The 13,195-nt window shown below is 39.5% G+C and overlaps 1 protein-coding gene across 2 annotated transcripts; it reads right to left on the reverse strand.

The window, feature by feature from the left end:
• Positions 1–7,643, reverse strand: LOC127753297 (disease resistance protein RPM1-like). 2 transcript variants are annotated; one of them, XM_052278779.1, is made up of 3 exons: positions 7,452–7,643; positions 1,429–4,292; positions 1–455 (listed from the first exon to the last, which is right to left on the reverse strand). In XM_052278779.1, exon 2 carries the CDS (start codon positions 4,232–4,234, stop codon positions 1,478–1,480), a length of 2,757 nt encoding a protein of 918 aa, XP_052134739.1. In that variant the 5' UTR covers positions 4,235–4,292; positions 7,452–7,643; the 3' UTR covers positions 1–455; positions 1,429–1,477. The 2 variants fall into 2 exon arrangements, with proteins under 2 accessions (XP_052134739.1, XP_052134737.1); XM_052278777.1 differs by lacking the exon at positions 1–455 and having other exon boundaries at positions 1,256–4,292; positions 7,452–7,642.
• Positions 7,644–13,195: the final 5,552 nt, after the last annotated feature.

Below are 13,195 nucleotides of genomic sequence, written 5' to 3' on the forward strand. Positions count from 1 at the left end.
TTTGATGTAATTTGTAGTTGATGACATTTTCATTTGATGTCATTTCTAGTGCAAAATATGTGTTGCAAGTTTTATGCAAGGTGAAATCCTATCCATAGCTCCTATCCTTAGCTTTGAATTACTTCATAGGTGAGATGGTAGGAGACCATGCGCGTAGTGTTCTCAGGCTCGAATCCTATATACCGCACGCGAGTGTAAAATTGCGTTACTTGCTACCCTTTTTTTGCACGTAAAATCACATGACACGGCACCGTGCATAGATGCCTACTACAAAAAAAATTTTGAGCTTTTCTACAACTAAAAAATAAAAAAAACTGAAAATTAATTTTCAAGGACGGGTCGTTAAGTTTCCACATGCTGTCGGAATTCTGCCCAAGTAAATATCACGATTTCCATAGGCCCTTGGAACTTGGTTGCAGGCAGGTCCAAAAACACCCATCTAAACCACTTATGAGCTGCATAGACAAAGTATTTTTAAGTAGTGCTTCCGTGTTTCTTAGTCATAACTCCATAAGTAAATATAAAATGTTTGCGGATGTTGAATAAATGCTTCAATAATAGCTTTTGCCAATTCCTTTATAGGTTTCCGAATTTTTCTATTAACTTTTTCTATTGTTGATGTTACACCACTAGCTCTTAAATTTCTGGAATTGGTTTGGGAAACATTTTCCATCATTTATTCAAAATGAAATGTGCGTGTTGCTCTAATAACTTTCACTGCCATCTCACAAGGTAAAAGTGCAGAAGCAAAGTTTATCCCCGGCCTGATGAAATTCGATAGCTAGATCATGCTGGTCCTAAATTATGGGACATGGTGGCCGTGACAGAGGTATGGCATGAGAATTCCGGCACTATTGATATGTTGTCTGGAGAAGTCAAATCCAATACGAGATAATTTGATTGATTCATTCTTGTACTCTGACACAACATGGCTTGAAAAAATATTTTCGAATTGAAGAAGGAATAAGCATCAGATCAAAACAGAAACACATTCATTTGTAAAAGAGAGGAACTCAAATTGAATCAGATAGCTAAATACCACCTTTTCAACTATAAAAAAACTGGAAAGCATCATGTTTCTGTCCAATTATACCGGTGAGCTTTGAATAGGGTTAACCACTGAAACTTTTTGCAGGAAAAACACACTTCATTGGTTGATGAGTATGTTATTTTTTTTTTCAGATAATGGATAGAAATCCAGCATGGATATCCACATTTGGATATAGTTATACGCAGCCAATCAATAGTATGCTAATTTAGCCTCTTATATATAATTTTATTTCATTATATTATTGTTTCTATAATCTGAAACTGGTCTAGAAAGATCAAAATGGAGCTTAAAATGTCATTGATTAGGCTCTGAATAAAGTACAATCAACCACTAGATAAACTTTAATTTGTCCTAGATACTACAGGTGAAAAATTTACCTCTCCATAGACACATAAGCTGAAGATACTAGAGTGTTTCTCAAATGTTTCATGGAAAAACAGTAACCCTTCTGATGTGATTGATCTTCATAAGATATGTGTTGGAATAATTTGAGTCTTCTTTTTGCTTAAGCTTCTTCGTGAGCTCTTTCGAAGCTCCTCGCATATATAATTCCTCTAGAGTTATGAGATGTTCAATGCCATCAGGGAGGGTCTTCAGCTCTGGACAATCAATGAGTGTTAATCGAATAAGGTTTTGCAATGCACTTTGTTCTATTACAACATCATTGAGCTCCGGAGCATCTGATATTGCTAGTAGTCGGAGCGATGGAAGTGACATGGCATTGAAATGCAGTTTCTTCCCTTCATAAGCCTTATCAAGCCAAATTCCCCGTAGACCATTTAACAGCAAGAGACAAGAAAATGAGTTCTCATCAAGTTTAGACAAGGCTAAGGTCAATAAGGTGAGGTTACCAAGATCTGAAAAGGATGAGACAATCCGAGGCATCGATTCCTTGTCCAGCTTCCCTCCTAATTCAAGCTTTGAAAGAGATGGGGGTAAACGGAGTCCATCCAATTCGAGTGTTTCCGTCTCATTTATAGCCATAATAGAAAGACTAGCAAGATGGTTCATGTTCATGATAGCATTGCACAAATCAGAACATTGTTCTCTCCTCACCTGGGTGATGGCAAAAGTTCTTAACTCTGTCAGAGCACCAAGATGACACAAAGTCTCTGAGTTAGCCTCAACAAGTTGTAATGCTTGCAAGCTTTTCAAGTTCCTTATGCCATTAGGCACCTGAATTCCAATCCAGGGAACAACTCCTTTAGTACCTTTCCTTGGATCAGTAGCTACGTAAAGATATCTCAACTTATGAAGATTTGCTATACTCTGTGGCAAACTGACTAGCCTCGCATTGAAAGCATCCAAGACTTCTAATTTTTGTAATCTTCCAACTGTTTCAGGGATATCTTCAACGAAAGTGTCTCTAAGACACAGAAAATGCAGATTGAACAAGTTAAAAAGCTCTTTCGGTAGCTTCCTGATTTGGGTACCTTGCAGATCCAGAGTTGATAGCAAGTTGAAAGATTTCAAGAAAAACTTCAGTGAATCACTAGTCACCAACTCATTGAAAGCATAGATTGCACGGAGATGGACCTCACTAGAAACAGTGAACTTCTCTATATCAGAACTTTGGATTGATAGACGACGTGTATTTTGTTTTGAAGTAGTTCTGGAGCCATCATAAACACTACAGAAGCTTTCCTCATTTGATTTGGTCAGAGCAAGAATACGAATGATATCATGCATTCGACAACTCCGCACTCGTCCACTTTCATTCCTCTCCACTACCTGCAATAAGCTTCGGTTTACAAGTTCATACAAATAACCCTCAGCCACATCCTCCATTGTCTTGTGTTCAGTAACTGCGATGAATCCCGCTGTGACCCAATGTCTAATCAGCCTTTTTCTCTTAATCAAATAGTCCTCCGGAAATATTGTGCAGTGTAAAAAGCAGTTTTTCAAAATATATGGAAGGTCGTCCAAACTGAGCTTTAGAACAATATTAACATCAAGAATCGCATTATTGCTCAGCTGTAACTCTAGTTCTTTGTATAAATTTTCCCATTCAGAGTAACATGGGCTTTTGCATGACAGCAAACGACCTATACATGCAATAGCAATAGGTAAACCATTGCATTTATCCACAAATCTTTGCGCCAAATTCTGTAGATCCAATGGGCATATTCTGTCCTCGTTTTTCCAAAATGCTTCTTTACAAAATAACTCCCAAGAATGGTGCGCTTCTAGGGGTTTCAACTCAATTTTATGATTTCCAGTTGCTATTAATGCTATGTCATGGACTCTTGAGGTGATAACAAATCGACCAATGCTATTGGCAGGAAAAGCCTCTCTAATCTTGAACCACATATCAACACCCCAGACATCATCCAGAACCAGCAGGAACCTTTTCCGTTTTAAATAATCGCGAATGATCTCAACCAGGGTCCTCTTTTCCATGTCAACAATGTCAACACGGAGTTCACTCTTTAGATCATTACTATTGAATCCCTTGATAATCTGCCTTAACAATTCCTCAACCTGATACGCTTTTGAAACAGTTATCCAAGCTGCACTGTCAAAGTCTACCTTCACATTGTTGTAAACATGGGCAACCAATGTGGTTTTGCCTACTCCTCCCATCCCACACACTGTGGTAATTACACTCTGCAGTTGCGAATCACACCTCAGCCAATTCATCAAAAGCTTTTTATTATCATCAATACCAACAAGATCTTCCTCAGTTGGAAAGTATGATGTATGATCAGTATATCTGCAATTAGCATCACTTTGTTCTGCATTTTTCACCAATCCTGTCATATCATATCGGACCTTTCTCCTATCAACATTCTCCAGCTTTAGTTTGATATCTTGAAATTTGAATGCTAGACGGTGCCAAGTTTTAATGTGACAAATCCTCTGCTTTATCTTTGAAGCCAACCCACCTTGTTTCACCTCCATCTTGGAGGTGAACTCGTCAACAACATCCTCAATCTCGAAAGCAATGCAACGGATCTTCTTGATGAAGTTGGCCGTGGTATTGTCAGTATCCTTGAACCTCTCGGCTCCTTGTAGGAAGGATTGCATGCTCTCCAACTCCTCCTTCATATCACGGATCTGACTAAAGATTCTAGCAAGGGCAGAAGCCTCATGGCAGAGCCAGTTTCTACCAACCCTACTTGTGTCTGTTGCCAAGGCTAAACCAAGCTTCAGAATTATAATTCCAACAACACCCTCTGCCATGGTAATATGTTATTAGACCTTGAGCCTTGACTTCTTAAACGGGGAAAATGTCTTCAACCTGAAAGAATAAGGGTGAAAACAAATCAATATAATGGAATGAAGAACTAAAACCATGCCTTAAACAAAGGGATAAATTAAAGTTTAATAATGATACCAGATGGCACAGATATATAGGCCATTGCCGACAGGGAAGTATAGACTACATAATATGCTCTTCAAAACTTAGTGTGGTTAACCTGTGGCCTGGTCGTTTAATAATGTGCTGCCACAGAGATTAAAAGTGCATTTAGTTCTCATCAACTCCATAGGGTTCCTCCCACACTCAACTCTAAGTGTTACTGTGGGTGAAGCTGCATTTTTGACACCCCTCATCTTTTTATGGAAACTCAAAAGACATACCTTCAACATATGGATTTTGTTTGCCATATGGGGTATACAAAAGTGCCATTTATAAAAGATAGAAGAATCAAGCGCGCTTGTACAATGGTAAAGTGCCCAAGTTGATGGGCAGCCGACCCAGGCTCGAACCTGGGTTTCACACAAAAAACTGCACTCGTGCATTGCAGGCCGTAGGAGAAGTGTGCTCCTATGTCAGGATTAGTGTGTCTGGTCACACACCACATTCGGGGGTTAGGGATGCAAGTGAGGCGGGCAAGCGGGTTTTTTTTTTTCCCGCTTATTCCACATCTAGTCTATTTTTTCTTCTAAATTTTGTACTACCATGTGGGAAATAAACTAGTACGCGGGTTTTATGCGGGTAGTGAGATTGCCCACTTGCATCCTTATTTGGGGGGATTTTGATTTAATTAAATGCAGCGGGACGTGTTAACCTAGTGGTCGATTTTTTATAAAAAAAAGTAGAGGAATACAAGAGCTTCAGCTTAGTGGAATACAAGAATTTAGAAACTTAGTATCACCAATCGCATGTTTTTTTTTTTTTTGAAAAATCTTCTTATCAACCCATAGCCCAGCCAACTGTACTGAGCAGAACATGAGAGACAAGAGGCAGAATAAACAAACACGCACAAGAACCGAACAACATAAAAACAACACACTAGATATTACAGAAAGTTTAACCATTCCCCATTCAAGTTTCAAAATACAACCTATATCCTCCTCTTCTTAGTCCCTCCCTCAAAGACTCTGCACCATAAACTTCAACGGATCTGAAAGCAAAAGCCAGGGCTACACAAAGCCGAACCTCTATATCTACTAGCTTCTCCAAATAAATTTTATCAGGCATAAGGGACTTAAGACTTGTGGCCTGAGGCTTAAACGATGTAAATCTTTGACAAAATAAAGTTACGTCAAAAGAAGCTACCCATCCCCTGATGCTCTCACACATGCAACTTGACACTACACGGGACCAAAAGTTCAAAAACATATAAGTAAACCAAGGCAATTAGTGATCAAATTGAGGCTACTAAGGCTCATGGTTATAAGATTAAATATCAACACACTTTGTACTTTTGATATACAATTTATTGTTTGCATGGTTAGTATAAATATTACTACTGCGTTGGACCATAAAACAAAAGTGTTAGGCCATTATATGTGTGTTTTTGCACTGTTTGTTTCTCGACCACTACATTTTCAGGGATTATAAACATGAAAATATATGCGTGGTGTAAAAAGAAATATCATATCTCTCCTCGTTCTAAACATATATTTTTTGAACTAATTGCATTTGTCAGATGAAAAAAGATGTCGATGTTTTGCACAAACTCAATTAAATATGCAGGCGGTGCTAATGTGGTAGATGCAGAAGGAACAGTCAAGTCAATCTATTTTCTCTTCAAATCTTCCAAAAGAAAAATATATATTTTTTTTGGAATAATCACCGGAGGGGAGAGGTTCCCCACCTGAATTTCCATTTTATAAAGGGAAGTTATAAGTTACATGTTTGAAGCATGGACAGCTGCCAGCGGCAGGTCATTGCAAATGTAGAAAAGACAGACTAGTTGTAAAAATTGTAGTCCAAGCAGTGCTAACTAATCTGTCTGGCCGTTTTAGTCGTTCTGCCCAAAGCGATGATTCTTCTCTGCATCTGTTGAGTAGCCTGCTGAGGGAAGGTTGCAGGTTGCGGAAGACGACCTCATGACAATGATTTCAGATGCTCCAAAAGCAGAGGAGGTAGAAGGTTTTGAAATGTTTCGATGGGACTGCTGTAGTAGGAGCTAGTACATGTAATTGAGAGACATCTGTCACATTCGGAGCAATCCTGATTAAGTTCCAAAAGCTTGATGTGAATGGGCAGTGTAGGAATAGATGGTTGGCATCCTCATCACCTAACAAGCAGACCTTGCATTGAGCGGATGGAATGATAGTTTTGGTGTGTAGATTTTTTGAGGTCGGCAGTCTGTCTTTTGCAAGGAGCCAAGCAAAGAATTGAACCTTATGGGGAGCTGAGTTGTCCCAGACAAAACCGCAATTTGGGTCTGAAAGTAGGGTAGGCATAGTGGCATTATAACTGAAAAATATATTTTGTCTTCAGAGAACCCACAGCACCCTGTTCCGCTGGAGAGGCTGTCACTGATCTCAAAAGTGAGTCTGTGGTTTGGAGCCAGTTGAGCCCCTCTGAATTAGTTGATACAGATGGGCATGCACCCAGAGGATTAAATCGGCAACCCGTGCCCGTGAGGTTCGCGAAGTTAGGGTGAATTCAGATTGCAGATGATGCTTAGCAACAATCTCATTCGTTTGGATACAACTATTTCTGCAGCCTAAGACTAGTGAACATTATGTTGCTGCTGGTTTCAGATCCATGGTTGTAGGCTTCGATATCTATGTAGCGAATAGAATTCCATTAGTACCAAGGATGCTGCTAAATCATAACATTATCTTGTTGAATCATAACGGGGATCGAATTTCATCCTATGGAATTCTTGTGGGAATTTATAACTTCATAACATGATCTAAATTATGCAACTATTCAGACACTATTCTGCACTTTTGATCCCCGTTATCCAATTGGGCCTCAGCTTACAAATTAACCACCAAGAATAACAATAAATGAAAAGGCTAACTTACTAAGTAAAGATGTATCACCAGACCCCAATAAACGCCCAAGCAAGTCAATAGGAGTTAATAGATAAAACTAACAAAGAATATTTTTTTTATTTTGCCTGAAACAACTCAGAAATTACTAGGGTTGAAGAATCTCGGATTGAACAAGAAAAGTGCGATTGGGTATAAAGTGGAGGACTAAAGAACTCACCTGCGGCGAAATCCAAGCTCCTGAAGCGGCTCCGGCAGCAGGAAGAGAGGGCCAGGTGAGGCTCCGGCCTCCGGGAGAGTGGTTCTTGAGTCTTGCGGTGGTCACTGCTCAGCCGCCATCGCCAGCCTGGGAAGTGGGAAGCAGGAGGAAATGAGGAGTGGAGACTAGCCAGTACACGGACTGAAAGTCAGCGGATTCCTTTCAGTTCCAATTTCTTAATTAATTGATACTCCCCCCGGTCCGAAAATATAATAATTTTTAATCTGATTTAATCTAAAATATAACAACTTCTTCACCAACATTCTATTCACAACCAATAACAACTCCCCACCATTCAATTTTCCTACCTACCTCCACTACTCATTTAATCACAACCCTCCACCATTTGCTTCTACATACTTTCTTAATAATTGTGTCCAAATGGAGGAACTACTTCCTCCATACCAAAATATAAGCATTTTAAGGTTGACACGGGTATTAAGAAAGTAGATAATAATGATTGAAGGAAGTAATAATTGGTTAAGAAGACAAAGTATATATGAAAGAGAATGATTGTGAATGATTGTGATTGATTGAGAAGAGAAAATATATGAAAGAGAATGATTTTGTTTTATTTTTAAAATTGTCAAAATTTTGCTTCATAAGCCACGTCAGATAAAGACCGGGTCAAAATATCCACGTAGGCGCCACGTCAACTAAAACCGCTGTCCAAACCGCCATGGGATCAATATTGCACCGGTTTTGATATTTGAGAGACTCGTTTTATCTTGTTTTTTCGGTTGAAGGATGAAAATCGGATTCGTTGACGAGTTAAGGGACATCATAACTAGGGCTGTGTTCATTACTCATGGTTCCAAACCCATCACCCTCTTTTTTTCGCACGCATGCTTTTCAAGTGGCTAAACGGTGTGTTTTTTATAAAAAAGAGTTTATATACGAAAGTTGCTTAAAAATTGTATTAATCTATTTTTTAAAAAAGAAAACCTAGTAATACTTAATTAATTATACGTTAATGGACTACTCCGTTTTCCGTGCGCAGGGCATTTGTTCCAACAAGGGAAAACGAACACAGCTCCGTTTCCCTTCCCTTGTTCCACTAAGGTGATCGGCTCAATTTGGCCTCGGCACATCTAAAGCAGGCCCGTGTTACGGCCCACAAGAGTTTGGGAAGCGGCCCATGTATTGTCTCCCTTCGCTTATGCTAGCTATGGAAACTTGCAGGAGTTTCTCTATTTTTTCTACGTGCTTGGTAATTACTACAATTTCTAATGTTTTATAAGACTATGATTACGGTAGTCAAGGCTTCAACTGTTTTATCTTTTTTTATCAAATTTTGTCATTCTGTTTTACAAACATCCATAAATTCAAATTTATTTCGTGTATTGGTCAGAATTTTGATCTTCTGTTAGAAAAAGGAAGGACTTTTATACATAAGAAATGAGGAAACGAGCATCAGAAAGATGTTACCGTTTAGAACAAGCTAGTGACTACATTTTCCTTTAATAATAGAATTCATTTCAGTCTTTGCTTTAAGTAAAATACAACTAATTATTACAAAGGTTACAAGAATGAGTGCGAATTATAAAATCATAGCATGATTAATGAAAAAAAAAGACCTACTTACTTCAAGTGACTTGATGTGACAGGAGTGGTGTTTTGCGAACTCGTTGGAAATTTGGGCGCATGCATTAAATATAATAAAAATGAAAACTAATTGCACAGTTTGCATGAAAATCGCGAGACGAATCTTTTGAGCCTAATTAGTCCATGATGAAAAAATAGGTGCTACAGTAACCCACATATGCTAATGACGGATTAATTAGGCTCAAAAGATTCGTCTCGCGGTTTCCACGCGAGTTATGAAATTAGTTTTTTCATTCGTGTCCGAAAACCCCTTCTGGCATCCGGTCAAACATTCGATGTGACACCCAAAAATTTTCTTTTCGCGAACTACACAAAGCCTAAGTAGGTTTATTGGGGCTCTGCCATTGCCGTGGACTAGATGTGTGACATGATCGTGTTTTACACCATTTCGGAAATTTGGGTGCATTAAAGTGGACCAAAATAATCAATGAATATGCATGAACATCCCATATTTCAGAATGCATGGACATTTTAGGGAGATGAAGTTCCAAAATTTTGGAATTTTTTTTTAAAAAAAAGATAAGGAAAAATCTGAAATTACAACCCCCCTCCCTCCCCCAAAATAATCACGGTCATCTGAATTACCCCTTAAATTCTAATACCAAATATATTGCACCCTCACCTATTCAAATCGGACAAAACAAACACCATAATCTATTTTAAGCTGGTTATCGTCCCACGTGGCAGCGGGGTTTGGCCCCATAACAGTTCAGATAACACAATAAAATTAAATTAATTGTAAGCCCCACATGTCAGTCTTATCAAGACCTCAGCCTCCCCTTCCTCCTTTTTCTCTTCTATTTACTCTCCCTAACGGCAGTTACCCAGCACACTGATGAGCTTTATCATGACAAGGTAGTGAGCTCGTCCATCTCTGCCTCAAGCTCGCCCAACGAGCTCTATTTCTTCCCCCATCTGCCTGGATGGAATGCCTAGGCTCCATCCAGCTTGTTGTTGACGAGCATGAGTATCGCTGCTAAGTGCATCTCCTCGAGGTTCATGGAGGATTTTACAAAAGGGGAACATAGAAGTTCAATGGAGGAGACAGATTGGATGCTTGAGCTCGGCCTCCGCGAGTTTGTGGAGGAGGAGGTGGAGCGACTTTGGGGCCCAAGGAGTCAGATCAGATCAAGATTAGCTCCAGGACTCCGCTGTCGGGCCTCCCCAATTGAACTCGAGGTCCACCGCTCACCGCCACCTCCACCGCACTCCTTGCCAAGAGAACATGGCCATGGATATGGAGGCCACTAGCTCTACCGCCCGAGCTACAAGCTGCCACAAAGCTCGCTCGGTTGGGGCGTTGGAGGTGACGTTCAGCAGCAGAGGGGCTCGCTTAGGGAGGGCACGATGATAGAGCTCAATCTTGCCTCAATGAGGCAGAGAGGCGGTGTATAGGGTGCCACGACGAAGCTGGGCTCTCAACTGGCAAACACCTCACATTCATCGGTGTCGCCATCGCTTCCGAGGCTAAAACCTAGAGAGATAGGAAGAGGGGTGGTGGCGGGGTCATTGTTGTTGTTCGCGGTTGCGAGGAAGAGGATCTGATAGGTGGGGCCCTACATAATGTTTAATAAAAAGAATGCCCCACATAATGTTTAATAAAAAGAATGCTGACTAAACTGTCACATAGGGTCAAAACCGCTCTCGATTAAGTCTAGGGGTTATTTATCCAACTTGAATAGTCGAGGATACAAAATATCTACTTTTTAATTCACGGTGGTGATTCAGATGATCGTGGTAGTTAGGGGGTAATTCTGACCTTTTTTTAAAAAAAATAAAGCCCAAATGAACGTTCACTGATTTTGAAAGATTTTTTGATTAAAAAATTGAAAATTTCAGCCTTAAGCGCATCCTACCAATATCTACCGCCGATAAATGTAAAAATTCAAGAATTCAAAAACTTTGGTCCAAAATTGTGAACCCTGATATCAAGAAAGTGAACATTTGAATGGTATTGTATAAACCAATCTTCTATAACATCCATGGGAATGCCTAATATTACCATTCCGGTAATTTTCTCTGGCATTAGTTGCTTTCTGACATATACTAATTCTCTCTTCCATAGCCTCGTCGTCTTGCAGTGAAATGCTATGTGATCGAGCTCTTCCACAGCTAGAGTTGCTACTCCAGTAGTACTCAGCTCCATATTTTAATGTATGATACCGTTGACTTTTTATCAACGTTTGACCATTCGTTTTATTCAAAATTTTAATGCAAATATGCAAATATTTATGTCATTCTTAAAGAACATTCGATGATGAATCAAGTCAGAATAAAATAAATAATAACTACATAAATTTTTTGAATAAGACGAATGGTCAAATGTTGGATAAAAATGCAACGGCGTCATACAGTAAAATATGGAGGTAGTACATACTAGCTCTGTTCGTTCCTGGCATTTCTTTCCCAAAGATATCAGAGGATAGGACGTTGCTTCGTCGTCCCTGGATACGGAGTACATATATACGTACTGTTCCATACGTACTTGCTGTCATTGCATGATCGATCACTGTACCATATGTATATACGTGCCAGCAATCGATCCATGCTGTAGTTGAAACCATGCACTGCTGCAACCATATTGTCAGTTCAGACTGTTGTGAAAGGAGTTCAGAGACCTCTCTACTGCCCTAGTGTTTAGATTGTGTTTAGACTTCAGAGTAGCTAGTTTACTTCAGTCTAGTTCAGTAGTATACTGTACAGGAGTATAGTGAGGCTGATGGGGCATGGACACGAGGTGCTCTGATGATAGCCCTGCACTACACTTACGTGCGCACATGTACTATACATATACGTATACGTACTAGTAGCAGGAGTACGTTGCGTGTGCCTGACATTTCTGAGTCAGTCAGTCCTGAATTATGACATCTCAAGTGCCAAAAGGACCAGATGCATATGTGCTCTTCATTCAGAGACAACCAGTCAATTGCATCTCTTCGATGGATGATGGTCTTATAGACTGTTTTTTCTCTTCATTGATGCAAAAGGCATGCAGATTTCCATATCAGGCAGCTGGTTCTTGAAATTACAAGAGTATAATAAGTTTGTAACTCGTGACTATTGCTTATGAGAGATCAGAGATGACATCGGAATAGCCAGTCTCTTTGTCTGCAAATACAGATTCAAATTATACATGCAGAAGCACCTGACGAGAGATCTTCAGAGTAGTACTCCTACTTCAGTTAATGTTGTACAGACATGTCGTAGGAAATCTCTGATACGATTTTTCAGAGAATGATCTAGCCTTTCTTTTGTCATGTCGAGGTACTACTGTACAATATTCTGGTTGCAAACTGATCTCACTGAAGACATGCAAGAGATGTTCAGATTCAGAGTTAGATGAGAGATTACAAATGGGAACCATCCTCTTGAAGTTCATCTGCATATATGATGTCATATATATATGATCCCAAATTAGACACAAGGACCTCGAGAGCCCTGATCAGAGTAGTTAATTTCTGTCTATAGACGTGCCATTGGAAATCTCTGCTCTGATCTTCAGAGAATGGTCTAGCTTTTCAAGTCATGTCGAGGCAGTACTACTATGTTTAGTTCACGTCAAAATTGAAAATTTAGTTGAAATTGGAACGATGTAACGGAAAAGTTGGAAGTTTGTGTGTAGGAAAGTTTTGATGTGATGGAAAAGTTGGAAGTTTGAAGAAAAACTTTGAAACTAAACACGGTCTATGTTTTTTTTACTACTCCATACTTTTTACTGGAGTACTGGTGTAGTAGATGGACGAATTGACTGTCCAGCTAAGTTTGATCCATATCACTACTCAGTCAATCAGTCCTGAATCACGACATGTCTTACGTGCATGTTCAAGTGCAAAATGGACCAGATGTTCTTCAGATGCAGAGATGACAACTGCTAGCTGCTGCTGCTGCTCATCTCTCTATGGATGGATGGTCTTGTAGGCTGTACTACTTCCTCTTCAATTGATGCAAAGACACGCCGATTTCACCTAATGCAAAGGTGGCAGATTTAATTTCCTACGCTTACCACTTTCGTTATCTAAAAAACCCATAAATTTACTCTATGTTCTTGAAATAATAAGACTATCAGTTTGTAAGTTGTGGAGCTTAAATTTTCAGGAGAG

This window comes from Oryza glaberrima, chromosome 10 (assembly GCF_000147395.1).
Source record: "Oryza glaberrima chromosome 10, OglaRS2, whole genome shotgun sequence".
NCBI lineage: Eukaryota > Viridiplantae > Streptophyta > Magnoliopsida > Poales > Poaceae > Oryza > Oryza glaberrima.